The sequence below is a fragment of the Petaurus breviceps genome, unplaced genomic scaffold (assembly GCF_028583685.1).
Source record: "Petaurus breviceps papuanus isolate PSGF00001 unplaced genomic scaffold, PetGlider_PUasm1.0 118, whole genome shotgun sequence".
NCBI lineage: Eukaryota > Metazoa > Chordata > Mammalia > Diprotodontia > Petauridae > Petaurus > Petaurus breviceps.
Genome location: NW_027185616.1, coordinates 13,707,601 through 13,729,822, shown reverse-complemented (window position 1 = coordinate 13,729,822; position 22,222 = coordinate 13,707,601). Strand labels below are relative to the sequence as shown.

At 42.1% G+C, this 22,222-nt stretch overlaps 1 protein-coding gene across 1 annotated transcript in view; it reads right to left on the bottom strand.

Annotated features, from left to right (window-relative positions):
* BMERB1 (bMERB domain containing 1) overlaps positions 1-22,222 on the bottom strand; it is a 140,282-nt gene that overhangs the window by 31,448 nt on the left and 86,612 nt on the right. Inside the window, exon 2 of the mRNA XM_069086460.1 lies at positions 18,594-18,717. Coding sequence (XP_068942561.1) covers positions 18,594-18,717 — 124 coding nt within the window. The remainder of the gene's footprint in view (positions 1-18,593; positions 18,718-22,222) is intronic.

Sequence of the window (22,222 nt, the reverse complement as noted above, 5' to 3'; positions counted from 1 at the left end):
AGGTAGTGGATTCTGGGATTAGGCAAATAAATCTAAACACTTAAGTGGAAGTCAAGAGTTATTAATGGTTTTTTTTTTTTTTCAGTTGCCTTTTCTTATTACTATAAGGCTGACATTTTTCCCATATCTTTTGTATCTTCCACTCTGGACATCCCCTTGTTCAGTTCCATCCTGTCACTCTCCCTTGTGAGAGCAAAGAAATGCCTACACAATGACCTAGACTCATGGTCCAGAGTGAGTGGACTGGGCATCCAGCTCCAGCAAGGAGCCACATTGTCTGTAATCAGTCCTGGCCTCCATTTTCTCTATCCCTGGGTAGGGTAAATGTCACAGCTACATCTCCCTTCTCTTCCTGTTGCCAGTTGCCAGCCAAAACCCCTGGTGGGGGAGCAGCCAGTGTAAGCAGTCATTATATCTAAATACCCTCTCATCAAGTTTACTAAATGGGTATCTTACTGAGCTTTTTTTTTTTTTAAACTGGCTTTACCTGTTATTGTAAATATACAAAGGTGAGAAATGGAAGGTCAGATCTAGAGAGCAGCTAATATCCATTTTGGTTGGATAGAAGAAATGTCTGAAAAGGTAAATTGGAGCCAAATGGTTTGCACTTCATCCCAGAAGATGTAGGAAGCCACCGAATGCCAACCTCTTCATCAAGGGGATGGCCCCAGACAAACCTGTGCCTTAAAAAGATAATTTTAGTGGCCACGTAGAAAATGAATGCATATAAAGAAGGAACAAGCCACAAACTGAGAGACCCATAGGACGCTATTTCAATAATCCAGGCGTTTGATAAATCAGGGGAAAAAAACAGCACCAAACTTTGTGTTTACTCATCACTGGCTGGTTTATGTCATGGTTCCAGAAGGGGAAAAAGAAACAGCGGGCTGGTTTCTTTGTTAAAGGGGAGCTCAGCTCCATGAACAATGAGGAAATCGCTAATGGCTCAGGAAGCTGCTCACCAGGGCCTTGGCCGACTGATCGCTTCAGCTTGCCATCAGAGGAGCAGACAGCTTTCCATCTGGGAAGGCCAGAGGGGCTTCAGGCTGGAGAGAGAATTAAGCTATCACTCTGCCTGCAGATGCTGCCCTGGTGTTCCTGGGCATTTCACATGCTGAGTTAATCTTATCAAAACTCACTGAAGATGGGGAGCTGAGCTTATCTTCATGACTCAATCCAAGCGAAACAATGCCATTTCACGTCTGGTGAGAAAAACGGCATTATTTATACTAGCGGCCTCAGCCTTAAATGAGGCTCTTCTTGGCTCACAGGTTGGATTTCAAGGCTCATTGGATGGTAGATTTAGAGCTAGAAGGCAGCCTTTGAAGGCCATTGAATCCAAACCCCACAAATGAGAAAACTAAGGCATAGAGAGGCACCATGATTTGCCTACAAGTCACACTACAGTGTCTGAGGCAAGATTTCAACCCATCACTGCCTCCATCTGTGTCCAGCATGACCACCATTCATATCACTTCCTCTTCTCTCCTGGACTTGTTCAATAATCCAGGCATTTGATAAATTGGGTAAAATGAAAAAAAAAAAACCCACCAAAACTTTGTGTTTACTCATCACTGGCTGGTTTATGTCGCGGTTCCAGAAGGGGAAAAAGGAACAGCGGGCTGGTTTCTTTGTTAAGGGATGAGGAAGCTATTTGTTCCTTTTTTATTTTTTAGCTTATACCCAGCTTCGTGAGCATTGCAAGAGACCAAATACCCCATGAAATAACTTACCTTTGGGTGGACGATGAAATCAACTCCATCAACTGTATAGTTTATCTAAGGAGAACTCAGGTGCCACCCTTCCAGTTAGCCGAAAATTCATTTTGCCATCTCATTTTATTTTTTTGGTCTATCCTTGTGATTGCAATTGGTGTAAAGGTTTCTTAGTGAGGAAGCTCTCTCTACTAATTTAGTCTTAGTGAGTTGCCTGAAGCAATCTGCCCAGGAGAACACAGCTCACAGGAATCAGAGGTAACTCTTGAATCCAGTTAATCTTCTTAACTCTGAGGCCAGCCCTCCACCCACTATGCCACGGTACTTCTGATTTTGTTCATGGTGGGAATATTGGCGGAACGGTGTAGTTGACAAAGTGCTCGGTCTTGAAATGAGCAAGACTTGGATTCAGGAACTGACTCAGACACACACTAGCTCTGTGGCAACCCCTAGGAACATTCATTTAACTTCTCAGGGATCCAGGCAATTTGGAATTGCAGTTGAGTCACCAGACTCCCTTGGGTACCTAGGTGTCACCGTGGATAGAGCACTGGGATGGGAATCAGGAAGACTCATCTTCATGGGTTCAAATTTGGCCTCAGATACTTACCAGCTGTATGACCCTGGGCAAGTCATTTAACCCTGTTTGCCTGAATTCCTCATCTATAAAATAAACTGGGAAAGGAAATGGCAAACCACTCCAGTATCTTTGCCAAGAAAACCCCCAAAGTCATGAAGAATTGGACATGACTGAAACGACTCAACACCAGCCTACATGGGTGATAGGTCTCTCCATACCTAGAGTTATGTACATTGAGATGATCTCAGGTCCAGACTCCACAGCTCCTCAAAAAAAAATGGCATTGATATGGTTCAGTTATTAGAATAGTAGTTTCAGTTTGTTGGTCACCATTAGAGTGTCCATCCTTGGGGCAACTAGGTGGGTCAGTATATAAAGTGCAGGACCTGACCCTGTCTTAATCACTCACTAGCTGTGTGACCCTGGGTAAATCAATCAATCAGGAGCATTTATTAAGTACCCTTTATGTACTAGGCCCTCTGCTAAATCACCCAATCTCTTCTAGTCTCAGTTATCTCACCTGCAAAATGAGGATAAAAATACTATCTGCCTTACTCACAAGGTTGTTGGGAAGATCAATGAAGTAAGGTGTGTAAAGTGCTTTGCAAACTGTAAAACACTATAGAAATGCTATTATTATTCACGGCTACCTCCGCGTTGCTCGTAGGGCAAGGGCTGCTGAACCCTTTGCTGGAAGAATCGCAGTTTTAAGGGATTGGACTACATGATCTCAGAGGCTCCTTCCAGCTCTGATTCTGGAACGCTATGAACCATTTGGCTGATTAACATTGCTAGGATTCTCAGGTCTCTCTCATTTACTGCAGTTCTGGTTAAATATATCAGTGCTGTGAGTCAGAAGGAACCCTGACCTTTCCCTCCCCAAGACAGTTAAAGAATATGTATGAACAAAAGGAGACAGACAGAATGGAAGTGCATAGGAGAAGGCAAGCACACTTGTTTAATGAACTCAAGGCTGTTTATTGCTAGAGCTCCTTCCCAACCCAGCCAAACCAACTGTAATTATTCCCAAGATTAGAAGGGAGAAGAGCTCCTAGTCAGTTCTAACTGGCCTAAGAAGCCCAATGAGTCTATGGAGAGTTGACCCAACAGTTTGTAATTACCAGTCCTTTAAGGATGAAGGACTGTGCTGACTGACTAAGTGTTTTAATGACCTGGGAGGTTTCACTGCCTGTTGTTAGGCAAAAGCATCTATTTATAATCAATGTGACCAGGAATTTCCTAATGTCACTTTAAAAGTAACAATTACATATGATTAGGTGTGCATATGTGGAGTGAGTCTGAGGAGCAGAGCATGGCAGTGACGTTGTAAGCCGAGGTGACTGGAAGGATGGAGGTCCCCTCAATAGTGATAAGGAAGTCTAGAGAATGACAGTTTTTGGGAGAAAGAATAAGCTCTGTTTTGGACAAACTGATTTTCAGATGCCTAGGGGGCATTTGGGTCAAATTCTATTATCTCCCCTTCCCTGCTTTCCTACCCTATCCCAGCGATCTTTATTAAGGAATCTCAGAAAACTTTATCTTTCCAGCAGTATTCTTATTATCCACGTTTTGGAAACACCAGGGTGCAAAGAAAATTATGACTTATCTATGATCACAAAGCTGTGATGGAAGAGTGGGAAAAATAAGCCAGGTCTTCTATAGAACTAATTGTGCTTTGGACATCTTGAATTGGGTGTCCTGGAGACATCTTAAACACCACCTATCCAAAGCAAAACTCTTTATTTTCCCTACAAAACTCTCCTTCTTCCAAACTTCTTTATGACTATCCCAGTCAGTCAGTCTCCTAGCCTCAGTGTCATCTTCCCTTCCTCATGCTCACTCACCCCCACATGTATGATGTGTTGCCAAATCTTATGGTTTCTACTTTCCCAACATTTCTCCTCTATGTTCCCTTCCCTTAACAACCAGCCACAAACTTGGTTTGGTTCCTCCTCACATCTCACCTGGATTATTGTAATAGCTTTCTGGGAGATACGTGCTCTCTCTAGAAAAACAATACTCATTGTGAAGCCAGGCGAGTTCTCATTACATTTATTTTACGTTTATTTTACATTCCTAGTGAATGGGTACCTCCCAAATGGAGGGTATGCTTGCTTAGACAAATGCCAGCCTTTTTATGCTGTTCCCAATTCGAATTCCACCCTCCCCCCTTGCTCTCCATTGGCTAGATGCAGCCTCCTGAACCTCCCGCTTCATGTTGTCCTCCCTGATGGGTTCCCCCTCAAACAGCCCATTAAGTATGTGTACAACGTTCTGACCTTTTACCTCATCAGAAGCCTGGATCTGCTCTCAGATTAGAACCAGTCACTCTGATTTACATTCCGCTATTACTCCCATCTGGGAGGAGCTTTAATCCTGTGGAAACAGAATTCCTTCCTTTGTTTCCCACACTTTCCAACTGGTCTCTCTCTACCTCCACTCTTTCTTCTCCATCTTCATCCTCCATTCAGTAGCCAATGGGATTTTTCTAAGGCAGAGAGAAGTCTGATAAATGAACTTCCAATGGCTCCATTATTGCCACTAGGGTAAACTACGGAGTCTTCTGTCTGGCATTTAAAAACTCTGCATATCTTGGTCCCTCCCTCCCTTTCTGGTCTTACATCTTGCTCTCCTCTTTGTAGTTTACAGTCCAGGGAAACTGGCCTATTTGCTGTTCTTTCCACAAGATGTGCCATCTCTCTCTATGCCTTTCCAAAGGCTCTCCTGCATTCCTGGAATGCTCTGCCCCTCACATTAAATTTTTGTCTCCCAGGCTTCCTTCATCTTTCCCAAAATTTCTTTGGGAAAACTTTCCCTATCCCCTCCAGCTGCTAATGCCTTCCCCTTTCAAATTAATTGCCAGCCAGTTACTCAATACAGATCTTATAGACCCCTCATTATTTACATATTGTCTACCTCTGTTAGAATGCATAGTCAGAGGCTGGTTTTCACTTTATCTTTATCTTTAGCAGTTAGCACAGTGCTGGACACATATTAAGCACTTAATAAAGGTTTGTTGACTGATTCACTGACCTCTGATTCAGAATTCCACCTGCATAGGAACATTTTGGATGGGATCTATGATTTTCCTGGAATAAGGGACTCTACATGAAGAAATTCCTTCTGTCAATACAAATGAGTCCCTACTCTGCAAAGTACGCTCTTAGTAAATTGCTTGCATTTACTTACTAAGATTAAGCTGAAGCGATTAAGAGGGTAGGTTTGCTGCATCACTCTATGGTATCAATGTGGGAAACCATCATATGGGCCAGCTAGAGTTCCTGCTCCTCCCTATAAAATGCCTGGCCTTTAGCATTGGTGTGAAGGATGGGAGCTAGGCATTCTCATCTGGAAGAAGGAGGTCCAATGAAATTTTAGTGTATCCTTAGTGTTCTGAGTTCTGAGGAGATACTTCGGCAGGCCCCTTAGTCTCCTTTTTGCTGTTGGCCTAAAGATCATAATGACAACTAATGCTGGGACCTGGAGTCAGGAAGACCTGAGTTCAAATCCAGCCTCAGACTGTCACACTAGCTGTGTGACCCTGGGCAAGTCACTTAACCCTGTTTGCCTCAGTTTCCTCATCTGTAAGATGAACTGGATAAGGAAATAGCAATCTACTCCAGTATCTTTGCCAAGAAAATCCCAAATGGGGTCATAAAGAGATGGATGAGATAGAAAAACAACTGAAAAGATCATAGTACCCAACACCCAGCAACCCTCCTTCTAGCAACTAGGATCTGGCTGTATCCTTTGCTCTGACCCTCTCTTCTTATGCTATGGCTGTTTCTTGGTTCCTAGATTTCTCAAGTTAGATGAGTTAGATACCAGTGAAAAACTTGGATTCAAGGGGCAGGCAGGTGGCACAGTGAGTAAAGCACCAGCCCCAGAGTCAGGAGGACCGAGTTGGGTTCCGGCCTCAGACACTTAATACCCACACACAAAAACCTAGCCGTGTAACCTTGGGCAAGTTACTTAACCCCAAATGCCCTCCAAAAAGCAAAAAAAAAAAAAAGGAACAACTTGAAAACCTGAATTCACATCCTGCCCCAGGTACTTATTACCTCTGTGACCCTGAGTAAGTCCCTTAAACTCTCTGGGCCTCAGTTTCCTCATCTGTGAGATGGGGGATAATAAAAGTACCTACCTCACAGGGTTGTTACAAGGATTGAATGAGTGCATATGTAAAGTGCTTTGCAAAATCTAAAGTGTTACCTAAGTGTTAGCAATTATTATTATTTCCTGTAATAAATAAACTACCCGTGAAACTTTGGACAAGTCACTTGATGGAGCTTTCTGGGTGCTCAGTTCATCTTCTGTAAAATGAGGAGGTTCATTCTGTCTCGAAGCCTATGATCCTATAAGATTTCTCCCCAGACAAATTAAATCTTTAGAAAGATCAAAATCAGTATATTATTTGAGTCAATGTCTAAAAGACTATTCCGAAAGGCTCAGAACTTGCAAAGAAAAATCCTAGGAACGTTTGGCAAATGGATTCGACTTTCCTTCCTCCTCCCACATTTCTCTCTGGACCTTTTCTCATAGAAACATTATGAGAAGCTAGCCTCGGGTTTCTTAAGGTTCTCATTTGAAGAATAAATGCAAAAACAGGAGCCGGCCAAGCATTGGCTGGTTATGGATCAAACACCAGCAAGGGATATCCTGCCACAAAATATAAACCATTAACTAGATAGAGATGAGCCTTTAACTGTCCCTGCTGACCAAAGCAGTCAAGTCTAGAGGCAGGCAGAGATTGGGAAGAAGGCTCTTTATCAGTCGTAGTCTTGCCCTCCCCCTCCCCCAGACACAGGCTTCTCTGGGAGAATTCAAGGTTTGCTAAGTTTACAAAATAAGGAAGCAACAGGAAATTCCCCATAGCCGGTGTTTTCATTTTGTCTTGATGCTCCTCACTTCCACAGCCCCAGAGATGACAAGCCCTAGTTTATCACTTAAATAGGATGCTCTCCTCACTCCCAACCTCCTGGAATTCCTAGAACAGAAATTCTTTTGGATTTTTGTCTTTTAAATTTTAAATAGTATTATTTTCCAACTACATGTAAAAAGAATTAACGTTCTTTTTTTTTTAAATTTTGAATTCCAAATTCTCTCCGTCCTTCCCTTCCCTTCCCCCTCCCTTAGATGGTAAGCAACTTGCTATAGGTTGTGTACAATCATGCAAAACATATTCCATATTAGTCATGTTGTGAAAGAACATGCAGACCAACACACACACACACTCACAATAAAGTGTAAAATAACATGCTTCTAACTGCGTTCAGACTCCCTCAATTCTTTCTCTTGAGACAAATAACACTTTTCATCACGTGCCCTTTGTGATTTTCTTGGATCATTGCATTGCTGAAAATAGCTAAGTCACGCGCATTTGTTCATCGTACAATATTGCTGTTACCATGTACAGTGTTCTGGTTCTGCTCACTTTACTCTGCATCAGTTCATGTAAGTCTTTTCAGGTTTTTCTGAAAATATCCTAGGAGCAGAAATTCTTCACCTTTTTTCGGGCAGTCTGGTGAAGCCTATGAATCCCTTCTCAAAATGATGTTTTGAAATGCATAAAATAAAATGCTTAGGATTACAAAGGAAACCAATTATGTTGGAATACGGTTACCAAGATATTACAAAAAAACGTTCAAGGACCCTTGGCTGAGAATGCTTGCCCTAGAGTGCTCTTCATGGCTCAACTTAAATGCCAACTTGACCTGAGATCTTTCAGGGTCTCCCCTATTCAGACACACTTGCTCTCCCTCCTGTACTATGTGTATTATTTGCATATGCTTTGTGTAACAGGGACCAGTTGAATGTGCGTATGTTTTGGCTCAGGGTCAAAAGCTGGATGCTCCAGCATGATGGTGGCCATCCTATGAACCATGAGTGGTAATGGGCCTATTCTCTGGTACCTTGATAAGAATATGTGTGACCAAATACTCATAGTTCTCCATGGTCCCTCATCACTGAAGGCAGTGTCAAAGATGGTTAGTAGCAGATCCAATAAAACTTTAACTTAGGATCATAGATTTAGAGCTGTAAGGTGCCTTAGAGGACATTGAGTCCAATCCCCTCATTGTACAGATGAAAAAACTGTGGCACAGAGAGGTTAAGTGACTTTCCCAAGGTCACACAACGGGAGTGGGAGGAAGGATTTGGGATTTGAACCAAGTCCCATCTTTCTGATTCAGTGCCCAATCTACTACATTCAGCAATGTTCTTCGTAATATCTGGCCTCTGTAGTTTCTAGTACCCTTTTGTATGGTGTGTATGAAGGTATGCTTTTTCTTCTTAGAATTTTTGTAACTGGAAGTTCCTCACTCTCAGGAATGCAAATGAACTTTAATTCCTTGCTATAGACTCTCTCTCTCTCTCTCTCTTTTGTATTATGTATACACACACACACACAAATAACTGTAGTAATAAAGTCTTTATCCCTTTTTTAGGATCTTTATCCTAAATAAAGGTAGGTAGGTAGGTAGATAGGTAGATAGATAGATAGATAGATAAATGTACACACATTTATAAATAACTAAAATAGTAAGCCTTTCTCCCCTTTTTGGGATTATTTTTGAGATGTTAATTTGAATATGAGTTAGCATTTCACATATAGCTAGACCCTGATTAGACCAAATAATGAATCCCCTGAAGTGGTCCCATGTTTTTGAATTCAAACTATTTGAAGTTATAATTATGTAAAATATGGTAATTGGTTCCAGCCTAATGAAAATATGCAGTTCAAATTCAAATAATGCAACTACTTCAAAGGGATTCATTATTTGCACTAATAGGGACCTGTCTGTATGGGATCCCCAGGGGGCTAAAAAACATGAACATCTCTGTGAAGCCTCAGTCCTTCACTTGAGGGAACAACTCAAGATCATTCTCCTGGCACTTACCAGATAATTTGCACATATTTGATAAGTGTTAATTATTCTTTTTTTTTACTCTTCCTAAAATAAGCCAGGAAAATTTCCTCTTCTTAAATACATATAAATACACATATTTCATAGATAAAGTGTCCATCTGGGCGCAGGTATCCCCATAGCACCTGGCATCATAGGGAAGACCCTTCACAATACCCTCATTAGTTAATCTTTTGTAAATCAAGGAACATTCTATTATCAAACTCTCCCCTTCAATGATTAGTACACTCAAATATCTCAAAGTGTAGATGTGTAAGCAAAGGAAGTAGATAATATCTTGCTTTGTTAAGACACCATTTTGGAAGCCCCCAAAAGGAGAAAGTATCTCTAATGCATATCAAAGATAGCAGTTTTCCTAAATTAAAAAAGGAAAGCCGGGAATTAATATATGGAGCTCTCTATCACATCACCCCACTTTGGATGAGGATTGGAGGCCCACAATATCCCACTGGCATCTCTGGCCAACTATAAAGAATATCTTTTAATAAACCTCCTTTGGACACAAAAGTCTTATGCATGAATTTCCTTTTCCCTTCCCTAGTGAGGATGCTTGGGTTACCATATACTCACTCATCTGGAGAGATATTTGCTGCCAATTGAAGGAATTAAAATGGGTAGGAAAAACTGATCAAGTATCTGATTTTTCAGATTCATCGAACTCAGAGTGCCCTCATTTCACCTGCAACCCCCCCCCCCCCCCCCACCCCCCTACACAGAGCCTTCAGAAATTCAGCATGGCGCTCATTCCTTTTAGAAATCTACCTTGGGACCTTTCTGAGCTCACCTTTATTCTCTCCTCCCTTCCTCAGATCCTTGTAATCAGGGGCTGTGACAAATTGCTTTTAAGGCCTCTTGCATTTTAAGCACTGGCTCTTCTCCTACCTTATGAGTTTCACAACTGGGAGACAGTGACCTGTGCTTAGAGCCTCAGCTTGGGGAGGTTCTATTTAAAACCCGGAGTGAGAGCGAGGTGACAATGACACCTGCAGAATGTGGCCAAGATGTGTCAGGTTACATAAATGTACACGGTTCAATTTGCCCTTGACTTGAAGCTTTTTCTCCAGACTTCGACTTGGTAGAGGGAAGAAGAAAAATGCAAATGAAGAACATGTGAAAATGTAAAGGTTCCCTGTGGGCGGAGGAGGCTGCGTGCTTCAGTCAGGGATTACACCCGCGTGTCACCCCATCGCAGTGGGCTCCCATGAGCTGGCCAAGTGACAGGGAGACAAGGGAGATTTCTAGGCATCCTTCTAGAGAGAGGGCTGCGGAGGGAGGCAGGACCCTGCCTTCCCTCAGGGTTTAATGTTTTCCTTTTGATGTGCAGTCCTTTGTTTGGCATTTGAAGCTCTTTATAACCTTTTCCCTTTCTACCTTTCTAGTTTTCTTACTCTTCCTTTCCTTCATTTATTCTATGGTCCAGTCTCACCTGCCTAATTGCTGTTCCTTGGATGTCTCTCCATTTTCCCTCTTTGCCTTTGAATTGGCTGCCTCTCACCCCTGCTGCCTCTTTAGAACCCTGGCTTCCTTCAAGGGTCAGCTCAAAGGCCACGGTTCTGCACGAGGTCTTTCCCAAAAACCCTAGTTCTTGGAATTTTCCCCTCTAAGGTTACATTTTATCTACTTGATAAACATTTTTTATGTACCTATTTATATACATGTTCTCTCTCCCATCAGAACCTAAGTTCCTTGAACACAAGGATTGGTTTCATTAGACTGTGAACTACTTGGGGAAGGGACTGGTTTTTGCTTTTGTATTCCCAGTGTTTAGCACACTGCCTTGCACATAGTAGGCCCTTAATAAATGCTTATTGATTTGACTTTCTTTGTATCTCCAACCCTTTGCTGATTAATTGTTTTTATTTCTTATTTTCAGCTTCCCATACTAGCTGACAAACCCATTTACGACTTTTGAAAAAAGACACTGAATTCAATGCACATGGTCTACTCTGAGTTTCTGTTTGACTTAAACCTTAACCCCACACACAATCGGGACATGCTTCATATAAGGATAGAGGACTGGCTTCACAACAGTTCATGTTCCTATAGCATTTAAGGTTTCTGAAGTGCTTTCCTCATAACAACCTTGAAGAAGGTAGTATAATTATTATTATTCCATTTTATAGACGAGGAAGCTGATGCTCTCTGGGGTTGAGTTGTCCAAGGTCATGCAACTAATAAATGTCTGGTTCAAGTTTCCTATCTTCAGATTTAGGACTGTTTCGACTACCCTTTTCTGTCTCCACTCGAAGGTCCTATTCTATGCCAAAGATTCCATGACACCCTGTTGACATGTGTAGCCTTTGGGCTCTTGAGCTGCTGTCCTTCAAAACATCAGTCACCTCCCACTTCTACTCTCTTTCTGTTCTGTTTTCCAGCCCCACTACCTTGCAGAAATTACTCTCTCCAAGCTCACCAACAACACATCCACTACGGAAGTCAATGACCTTTTCTCAGTCCCCATCCCGCCTGGTTTTTGACGTTGTTAACTGTCCTTTTCTTCTAGAAACCCTCTGGATTTTCATGACGCTTCTCTCAATAAGCTTTAACCTATATGCTAGGTTCTGGAGATACAAGTACAAAGGGTGAGATAATCCCTGCACAAGGAGCTTATATCTCAAAGGCGAACACAACAAGTATATGCTAATATGTATATATTTTTACATATGCTTCATATGTATGCTGAACATATATATGTATGTATATGCATATATAGGGGCAGTTAGGTGGCTTGGTGGATAGAGAGCTGGGCCTGGAGTCAGGAAGACTCCTCTTCTTGAGTTCAAACCTGGCCTCAGATACTTACTGGCTGTGTGACCCTGGACAAGTCACTTAACCCTGTTTACTTCAGTTTCCTCATCTGTAAAATGACCTAGAGACGGAAATGGCAAACCACTCCACTATCTTTGCCAAGAAAACCCCAAATAGGGGCGGCTAGGTGGCACAGTGAATAGAGAACCGGCTCTGGAGTCAGGAGGACCTGAGTTCAAATCTGACCTCAGACACTTAACACAAAAACTAGCCGTGTGACCTTGAGCAAGTCACTTAACCCCAACTGCCCTCCAAAAAGCAAAAAAACCCCAAACAAACCCAAGTGGGATCACAAGGAGTCAGACATGACTGAAATGACTCAACAACAACATATGCATATATATATGTAATATGTTCAGCATAAAGTACATGTGTACATATTCAGAATAGGCATAAATAAAATATAAAATGTATTCAGGATAAATAAAAAATATAAATAAAAATATAAAGTATATGTGTGTGTGCAGCATAAATATAAACTAAATAAATATGAACACATACAAAGCAGTAAAAGACAAAGTGCTTTGGGAGGGAAAGCTCTTCTGCTATCTGCCTGATTATTCCTTCTCAGTCTCCCTTGGTAGATTATCATTCATTCCTGCCCGTTAAGCATGAGTATATTCTCTAAGGCTCTGTCCCAAGCCCCTCCAATGATCATCTCTATGCAGATAGCCCCCAAAATCTATATATCCAGCCCTTACTTCTCCATTAAGTCTTTCAGTCCCATATTACCAACTCCTTGCTAAATATATCCAACCGGATATTCATAAAATCATAGATAATAAGGGACTTTGGAAATCATGTAGTCTGACCCCTCTATTTTACAGATGGGGAAACTGAGGGTCTGGAAGGTGATATGACTTGTCCAAGGTCACACAGGTCATAAGCATCAGAGATAGGATTTGAACCCAGGTCCTCTATGTCTAATGATGATGCTTTTCCCATAGTACCCAGAGGCAATTCAAACTCAACATATTCAAAATGGAAATTAATGTATTTTCCCACGTAGGGAAAAATGTCATTCCTCCAAACTTCCTCATTTCTTCTGAGGGCACCACCATTTACCTAGGCACTCCCATTTACCTAGGTTCACAGCTTTGGAGCCATCCTTACTCCTTCCCTTGGTCTCACTCATGTGTGCCCATGGTCATAGCTTTTAAGAGTAAGAGGAAGGATCTGAATCCAGGTATTCCCGATGTGAAGGGGCAGGGTGTCGTAGAAAAGGAGAATAATAATAATTAACAATTCGCAGGACACTCTGTGTGTTATCTCATTTGATTCTCCCAACATCCCTGTGAGGTAGATGCTGTTATTATGCCCATTTTATAGATAAAGAAACTGATGCTTGGACAGGCAAGGGACTTGCTGAGGCCTTGAAGCCTACAAAAGTATTCACAACCTGCCTCTCACACACCCTGACTTTGTGACCCTGGGCAAATCATTTATCCTATCAGTATTCTAGGGCAGACAGTATTAGGAGCAGCATAGAAGGTGCCAACCTACATTGGTAGAGGGAGTTTCTTCAACTGAGTTCTCCCTATACCAATAAAATCATGGGGTTAGTCCCTATTTGTAAGCTAGGTAGGTCAGTGGATAGAGCACCCGGTTTGGAATCAGGAAGACCTGAGTTCAAAGCCAGCCTCAGATACTCATTAGCTGTGTGACCCTGGGCAAGTCACTTAACCCTGTTTGCCTCAGTTTCCTCATCTATAAAATGACCTGGAGTAGGAAATGGCAAACCATTTCAGTATCTCTGCCAAGGAAAGCCCAAATAGGGTCACAAAGAATCGGAAATAACTGAAACAACTAAACAATGACAGTCCCTATCCTATTCCTGCTGCCAAGTCAGTGCGCAATCAAATGGGCCATGCTTGTTTTATGACTCATCTCAGTCCTTCAGTCCCACATCTCTAGCCACAACCCACGGCTCTGGATCCTGACAAAAATCACAAGCCTTTTTTCTCACCCTTTGGCCAAACTTAGGGGTCTGTGAACATTAGCTAAGGGTCCAGAGGTGTCTTTACTACTATCCAGGGAAAAATAATATATCTGAACTCACTTCCTCCACAGTGATCTCCCCAGTTTCTAATGATCCTTTTTCCCTCCCAATGCTTTCCTTGCAAGAGTTCTGGCTGTTGCTGATTAGAACCCGCTACTGCCCAAAGCAAGCTGAGACACTGTCCTATATTCTCTTTTATTAAAATTTGGCAAACGGGTGCAAAATGAAGATAAAACAAATTATCCCCTCAACCTTTCATAGATGCAGATATTTAATTATCTGAAACCAAGATAAACAGCAGGATGTGTAGGGTCCGTGTGACGCAAAGAAGCAAAGGCAGGCATCCAGGAGCTGGCAAATGGAGTTATTAAAAGCTAATGATGTGATTCAGCATTGGAATTAAGGGCAAGAGAAGGAGTCTCAAGTTACTGACTTTATCAGGAAAGTTCTCTCCTGTAGTTAAGCAGGACTGGAGACAGAGGACTACGCAACAGGAACAGCACATAGAGGCAAGAATTAAAAAGCTCCCAACTCCCAGGGATTCGCAGGCAGTGCTCCCCGCACCTGGAGTATTTAGATTTCTAAGAGGTTTATTAGCTTGCTGAAGGCAGTCAGGTGAAATTTACTAAACGGTCAAGCTGTAAGAGGGGAATCTGGGAAACTTTCTCAATTGACCTGACACATAACAGTTACTTAATCAGTGGTTGTTGGATTGAATTGTCGAGTGGAACTCTAGATTGCTTATTCATGAGCAAAGCATTCTTGGGGATGAATGACTGCCATCAGGAAGACCTAAGTTCAAATCTAGCCCTAGACGCTGGGCAGATCACCTACCTTCTGTCTGCCTCAATTTCTTAATCTCTAAAATGGGGATAATAATAGTGCCTACTAAACTGGGCTGCTTCAAGAACTGAATGAGATAATATTTATAAAGTGCTTTTCAAACTTTAACACACTTATATAAGTACTAGCTGTTTTTATTATTAAGCACGTGAGACTCAGACCTGGAATCATTCATGCACATGATTCAATTCAGCAAACATTAAATGCTAAGCAATGGGGATACAAAAACAACCATGAAATAATTCCTGTCTTCAAAAAGCTTTCAACCGAAATGGAAGGATGCATGTATACAGAGAAGTGAATGTAAAGGAATGCAAAGCAATTTCTATTTTTTTTTTTTTTTTGCTTTTTGGAGGGGGGAAGGCAGGGCAATTGGGGTTTAGTGATTTGCCCAAGGTCACACCACTAGTAAGTGTTAAGATGAGTGAGTCTGGATTTGAATTCAGGTTCTCCTGACTCCAGGGCCAGTGCTCTATTCACTGCACCACTTAGCCGCCTCTGCAAAGGAATTTCAGGAGGGAAAATGCACTCTAACTGGTGATCAGGAAAAGTCTGATACAGGAGAAGAGAAAAAGGAGTCCATCATCCTTCCTTTCCTCCCACCCAGGATCAAGATTTCACATCGTTCCATCGCATTGCATTGACAAGTATGCAAGATCTACTTGTCCCTCATCTCTTTTTTTCCTCCAAGGACACTGAAGATGAACGATCTATAGGGGCCTCCCAGACTCTGCCTTTTCTCCAAACTGTGCAGAGACATGTTGCTGACCCTTGTCCCTGTCTATCTGTTGTGCCTCTCCTCTCTCCCCAGGGGAGAGGTGGAAGGGTGAGTACAAATGGCCCCCTGGGGTGGATTCCCCCAGCCTCTGGCTGGCCTCAACAGTGGAATGCTAGGGATTTCTATAATAAACAGGTGGATGGTTAAAAAAAAAAAAAGAAGGTACCTGAGCTATGGTCTTGAAGTAAGCTAGAGGGATTCTCTGAGGTGGGGGTGGGTAATAAGGGAGAAAGAATGTTCTCTGCTGGGGCAAGTATGACTGGAGCAGTTTAGTATGTGAGGGAGAGGCAGGTGGGTACCAGATTATGGGAGGGCTTTCAATGCCAGGCTGGGAATTATATATTTTATCGTAGAGGCAATAGGGAATCATTAAGGGCTTTTTAGTAGGGAGTTGATGTTGTCAGATTTGTGTTTTAAGAAAACATATGTAACTAGGTGGGCACCCACGCACACTTGCTGCAGGAATATATATTTATAAACAGGTACTTGCCATCTGCCGAGGTAAGAACTTGGTCTATGTACCTCAGGTTTGATATTGCCTGGTTAGGAGCCTAATCACTGTGAGCTGAGAGAACTTGTCCGACAGGGACATGATACAGAGAGGCCCCAAACCGAGGTCTGGCCTAGCAGGACTCTTTTATTGTCCATTTCCCACTTATCATAAGGCCCTGGGCAAAGTGATAAACATAACAACAGTGGAGACGATCCCCGTTAGGGATACTTTGGCTTCTGGTGACCAAACTTATCCAGTTTGCCCTAAAATCCATGTGAGAAAGCCAAAGACAATATCTATATTCCCTCAGCTCCTGGCTGGCCTCCACACTGATTCCAGTGTTCCAGAAAACGAAAGTTTTCCATGATAAACAGATGAATAGTAAAAAACAAAATAGGAGAAGGTGCTGTATCTGTACTCTCGAAGGAAGCTGGGTGATTCTACGAGGATCTATGAGGCTAGGAATGGTTTGGATATCCCTCCCAAGCCTTTTCATCATCTTGGTTAAGAGATGATGGGGAAGGAAGAACAAAGCTAGCAAAGAGGAAGAAAGAGTAGTTGGGGAAGGAGATCTCTGGGAGAATCATTCTAAGGGTAGGTAGGGAGCAGGAGGCATGTGACACCTTCTCATGTCACTGAGCAAATTCTTAGAGGACCATACTTGGAGCCAAAGAACATCTTCAACTATGAAGCATTCATCTGACTCACTAAGGTCTCCATGGGCTGAAAGGTGTTAATATTTAGCAGTAGATTTGCTAAAAAAAAAAAAAGAAAAAAGAAAAAACAAAACAAAACAAAAAAACCCGTTTCATTTTGGTTATTAACAGCAGGGCTGATTGGGTAGGAGCTGTCGGTGTTTCCATCATTGTCATCCTCTGCTTCTCTGCCTCCAAAGGCTTAGTTAATCCAAAGAGTGAGTCTAAATTCTCTGGTGGAAATCCCTATACTTCAGCCCTTAAGGCACTGCAATTCTGCCTGTGTGGGTATGCCTTCCACTGACCCAGGTTACAATCTCTCCAAGTCTTCCTAAAGTATCTTCATGAGGTGTTGTCTTCCTCTTCACCCCCCCCCCCTGCCAAAATTATCCCCTTGTAGTTAGCTTTCTGGTGATGATAACTCCCTCCATATTTAGCACATCAGAGGCTCTTAATACATGGGTTTTGTGTTTAATTGAAGGAGATAGACAGGTCCTCATGCGACAGGTACATGAGTCATCTCTTGGCCTGGACTTGAAATCTCTTTAGCTTGGGTAGAACCTGGCAGAGTTTCTGTTTCACTGGCATAGGCTTCATGAATCCAAAGTCACTGAGTGCCATGATATGGCATCAGAGGAGGACTTTTGAGGAGGCTGAATAGATACAGATAGGTAGGTAGATATATATACATATATATAGAGAGAGAGACACAGGCAGACAGAGACACAGAAAGACACACACACAGAGACAGAGACATACATGCACACACAGAGAGACAGAGAGACAAGAGTCAGAGACACACACATGCACACACAGAGACAGAGAGACACCAAGAGAGACAGAGAGAGATAGGTAAAATGACAGAAAGACAGAGAGGAAATCAGATAAATAGAACAGAAATGCAGGTAGATAGACAGAAAGACAGACCGGCAGGCAGGCAAGCAGAGGGACAGACAGAGACAGAGACACAGAAAGACAGATAGAGAGAGAGAGACAGAGACACACACATGCACATGCAGAGAAACAGAGAGACAGAGACACACACAGAGACAGAGAGAGACGCAGAGAGGTAAAATGACAGAAAGACAGACAGAGAGAAAATAAGATAAATAGAACAGAAATGCAGGCAGATAGAAAGATAGACAGGTAGTCAGGCAGAGGCCCTCCAAAAAAAAAGAAAAGAAAAACGGGTAGACAGATAAATAGACAGACAGACAGACAGTGGATATTTCATCTGTAATTACTTTTCCTTTTTCTAACCTATCAGAGAAAGCAAAAAAAAATAGTGCAAATCTCCCCTTGCTTCTAGGCATGAAGGTCTTCCTTTCAGTCTTTTGGAGCACAGTTAAAGATACAGCTCTTCTGTCCCTATGAAAATAAAATGGAGTGGTTGTTTTTGGTTTGGTTTTTTTTTTTTTACCTACAAGGGCTGTTCAACTTATTCTGGGATAAAATGATCCTAAGGAGAGAGCAGTACTGTGCACGACCCAGATTGGCTTTGCCAGCTTGCATTCCGCCCTGCCAGGTTCCAAATGAAAAATGGTAATTTCCCTGGAAAGCCCATCCATCATTCCTAGGTACTGCTGAGCATACAATCTGCCCAATAGGCCCTCTTCATTTTCAAAGAAATTCAAACCACTAAGTATCCATAAATATGTGTCCCCCACTCCCATCATCAGTGTCTCCATATTTCTTTGTATCATTCATACCATTTCTCATTGGCTGGGTCTCCTGTACTGTTTTCTCTGGTACTTACATAAACCTGAGTTCTGATTCCCTTCTGACTAAGACTTCCCGAAGACGCTGAATTTTTGCCATCTCCAACTCAATCTCCTCTGGCATCATGGTTGTCTCAGCCATGGAAATGATGTCAAGTTGATCTGTGCAGACAGAAGAAACATGAGACATGTAAGCCAGGCTATGCCAGGTTGTATAGCTTTTTGCAAAACCCCAAAACACCATAGAAATGTGGAGAAGGCTAGCTGAATCCCTGACAGCTGCAGAGTGCTCAGTATTTAGTGCCTGGTACATAGTAAATACTTAATAAATGTTTATGGATTGATTAATTTATGGTTCCTGAAAATGTGGTAGCCTCTTGCCAGGATCCATGTAAACTGGAAATGGTCAGTCAAGCAATAAGCATGTACTATGGACTTAGTAGGTACCAGACACTGGGCTAAGCTCTGGAGATACAAATACAAGCAAAAAAAAAGATGGTTCCTGTCTTCAAGGAACTTACAAATCTGATGGGGAGAACAATAGATAAAAGGAAGCTGAAAAGGGGGAATATGATGGAGAAGTTGGGAGGGCTTCAGCCCAGTGAGAAATGAAGATGTGGCTAGCCTGGAGCCCTGCTTTAAATGGAAGTTCTGGGAAGAGTCAACCAGTCAGAGGGAAGGACTTCTGGGGCTAAGGGTATGTCTACGGTGTGAGTTCCAAGACCTTCCAGGATGAAGAAGTTTCTGTTGAAATGATGGAGAAGACCAGCTTGAGGGGGAAAGGCGGTGGTACATTTCTCTGAAAGACTGGAAACCATGACCAAATAAGACTACAGTCACTCCCTGAGCTGATGAAAGGATGACGTTAATCAATCAACAAGATATTGGGGATACAAAGACAGACATGAAAAAGTCCCTGTCTTCAAGGAGCTTACGTTCTTTTTGGGGAGGAAACATTTACATACGTAATTATAACAGATACAAGGTGATTGGGGGGGGGGAGGTACTAGCATCTGGGGAGATGAGGGAAGACTTTATGTAGAAAGTGGCATTCAAGTTGCACTTTGGAGAGAACCAGGAATACTAAAAGATGGAGATAAAGAAGCACATTCCAGGCCAAGGGGAGAAGGCATGGAGACAGGAGGAGATTGGGGAAACAGCAAAAAGGCTAAGCTCTGGAGGAGGAGTGTGTTAAGGTTGGTTGGGGCCAAAAGGTACAGCGCTTTAAATGTTAAGTGGAAGGGTTTACATTTAATTCTAGAGGTAATAGGGAATCCCTGTGGAGTTTACTGAGCAAGAGAATGTCATGTCAGACTTGCCCTTGCACTTTAGCAGCTATACAGAAAATGAGCTAGCGAGGGGAGGGAGAGAGAGAAAGACAGACAGAGACAGACAGGTAGAGGGAGAGACGGAGAGAAAGAGAGAGAAGAGAGAGAAAGACAGACAGACAGAGAGAGAGAGAACATTATTTGAGGCAGGGAGACAAATTAGGAGGTAATTGTAATAATCCAGGCAAGAGGTGATAAAGGCTTAAATCAGAGTGCTGGCTGTGTTACTCAAGAAATAGATGGACATGAGTAATGTCTTGGAGCTAAAGTTGGAAATATGTTATTTGAAACTCTTGAATACATTTCCTCATAGAAACACATTGCAAATGATGGTTAAATTCCTAAACTAGATCACATGATTCTATTTAACACATAATGAAACTAGACTATAGTAGCTGGAGCTCAGTCTCCCAGGAAAAGAAGGCCATACATTGCCCGAGATGGGCAGAAGAGAAAGGGAAAGAAAGAGACATAGTCACTGGTCAACAGATTTTTTTTTCTTTTAACTTACAATGCAAGGGATATGCACCAAAAGATATATCTATGTACAAACTCAATTAGATTTTACTACAGGGATTCTTTTATACAGAAAAGCAACAAAATGGGGTGGCTAGGTGGTCCAGTGAATAGAGCACCAGCCCTGGAGTCAGGAGGACCTGAGTTCAAACCTGGCCTCAGACACTTGACACACTTACTAGCCGTGTGACTTTGGGCAAGTCACTTAACCCCAATTGCCCTCCAAAAAACAAAAACAAAAAAAAAAAGCAACAAAATAAAAAAGAATGATTTTATTATTCTCCTTGGCTATAGCAACAAGAATACATGGGGGTGCAAGAATATATGGGATTGGGGCAGGCAGGTGGCGAAATGAGTAAGAGCGTTGGCCCTGGCGTCGGGAGACCGGGGACCGGTTCCGGCCTCAGATACTCAGCACCCACACAAAAAATAACTGGCTGTGTAACCTTGAGCAAGTTACTTAACCCCAAATGCTTTAAAAAAAAAAGAATATATGGGAGTACAGAAAAACTCAGTTAAGATGCATTTGCTTTACAAAGATATGTGATATATAGTGCAGATAATTAAAGTAGTATTGGTGACATACAGTACAAGCAAGTGATTATATTTAACAAACATCTGTTCATATAGGATACAGGGTGCAGGGAATTTTTCACAGATATGCATTGTTACACATTTTGCTTCCTTAGCAAACTACGGCAGTCCTATAATTTCTTAAAACCAAGATGGATTTACTTGGATCCAAAGTTAGTTAAATGCCATTTCACATCCTATCATTGACTATGAGATACTCTTTCTCCCAGATCTTTTATGCCTGCCACAAGCCCCCACTGCAGTACACTTCTCAAGCTGTTCCTTCCCTCTCCCTCAGAGTGCTCCAATCACTCCATCCCAAATGACCTAACCCACTTCTGGGGCTTCCCCATCAAATTTTCCCTTTCCATTTGATTCATTAAATCTCAGCTTGTTGTTGGGAGCAAAGCAATCACACAGAACTAATTCAAACTAAGAAGTGAATGCTTGATAACCTTTTAACCCTCTCAAAGGTATTCCTACTTTTAGAAGGGCATGCTCATTAACCCAGAAGAGTCTTTAGATGGGGGAGTTGTGAGCAATCCGAAGTAAAGAAAAAAAATTCAAGCAGGGTTGAGGAAGATACTCTTGGGGAGTCCAGTTAGTTCAGCCTGAGAAACTAGGGTCAGCTCCCCAAAGCCAGTTTGCTTTTCACAGTTTCTTTTCATTTCTCAAGTATGATATCCTCTAAAAAGTTCTGGGATTTTTCTCACTATAGTTTCCAAGGCACTGGCAGAAGGGACTCTGATGGGAAGTAAGGAGGATGTGTGAAAAAAGGAATGGGGTTTGGAAAGGGTTGGGGGGCACAGAGGCATTAGTAACCCTTTATATGAATGACATTTATAATTCAAGCCTTTTTAGTTGATCAGTAAACATTTATTAAATGCCTACAATGTGCTAGGCACTGTACTAAATACTGATGTTTAAAGTCAGGGACTGCCATACTTGTTCACATCATTGATCAAAGGTGTTTTACCCTGATGACCCACCATTGAAATTATAATTTCATTCTTTCTTCAAGTATTCATTGCTTAGTAGGATTATCTTTGATCCAAAGTAGAAAGTCTCATGGCATCTTGTTTCCCATCAGTTTGCATGGGAAACATTTTGTTTCTCATTCTCTTTGGCCACAGCCTCAAACCTTGCCCAAATGATCAGTCCCCTAAGACACCAGCCAATGCTTAGAACTAAGCAATGCACTAACACGATCTTTTCCTTTTTTCTTCATTTTGTTTCAATACTTTCAGAGG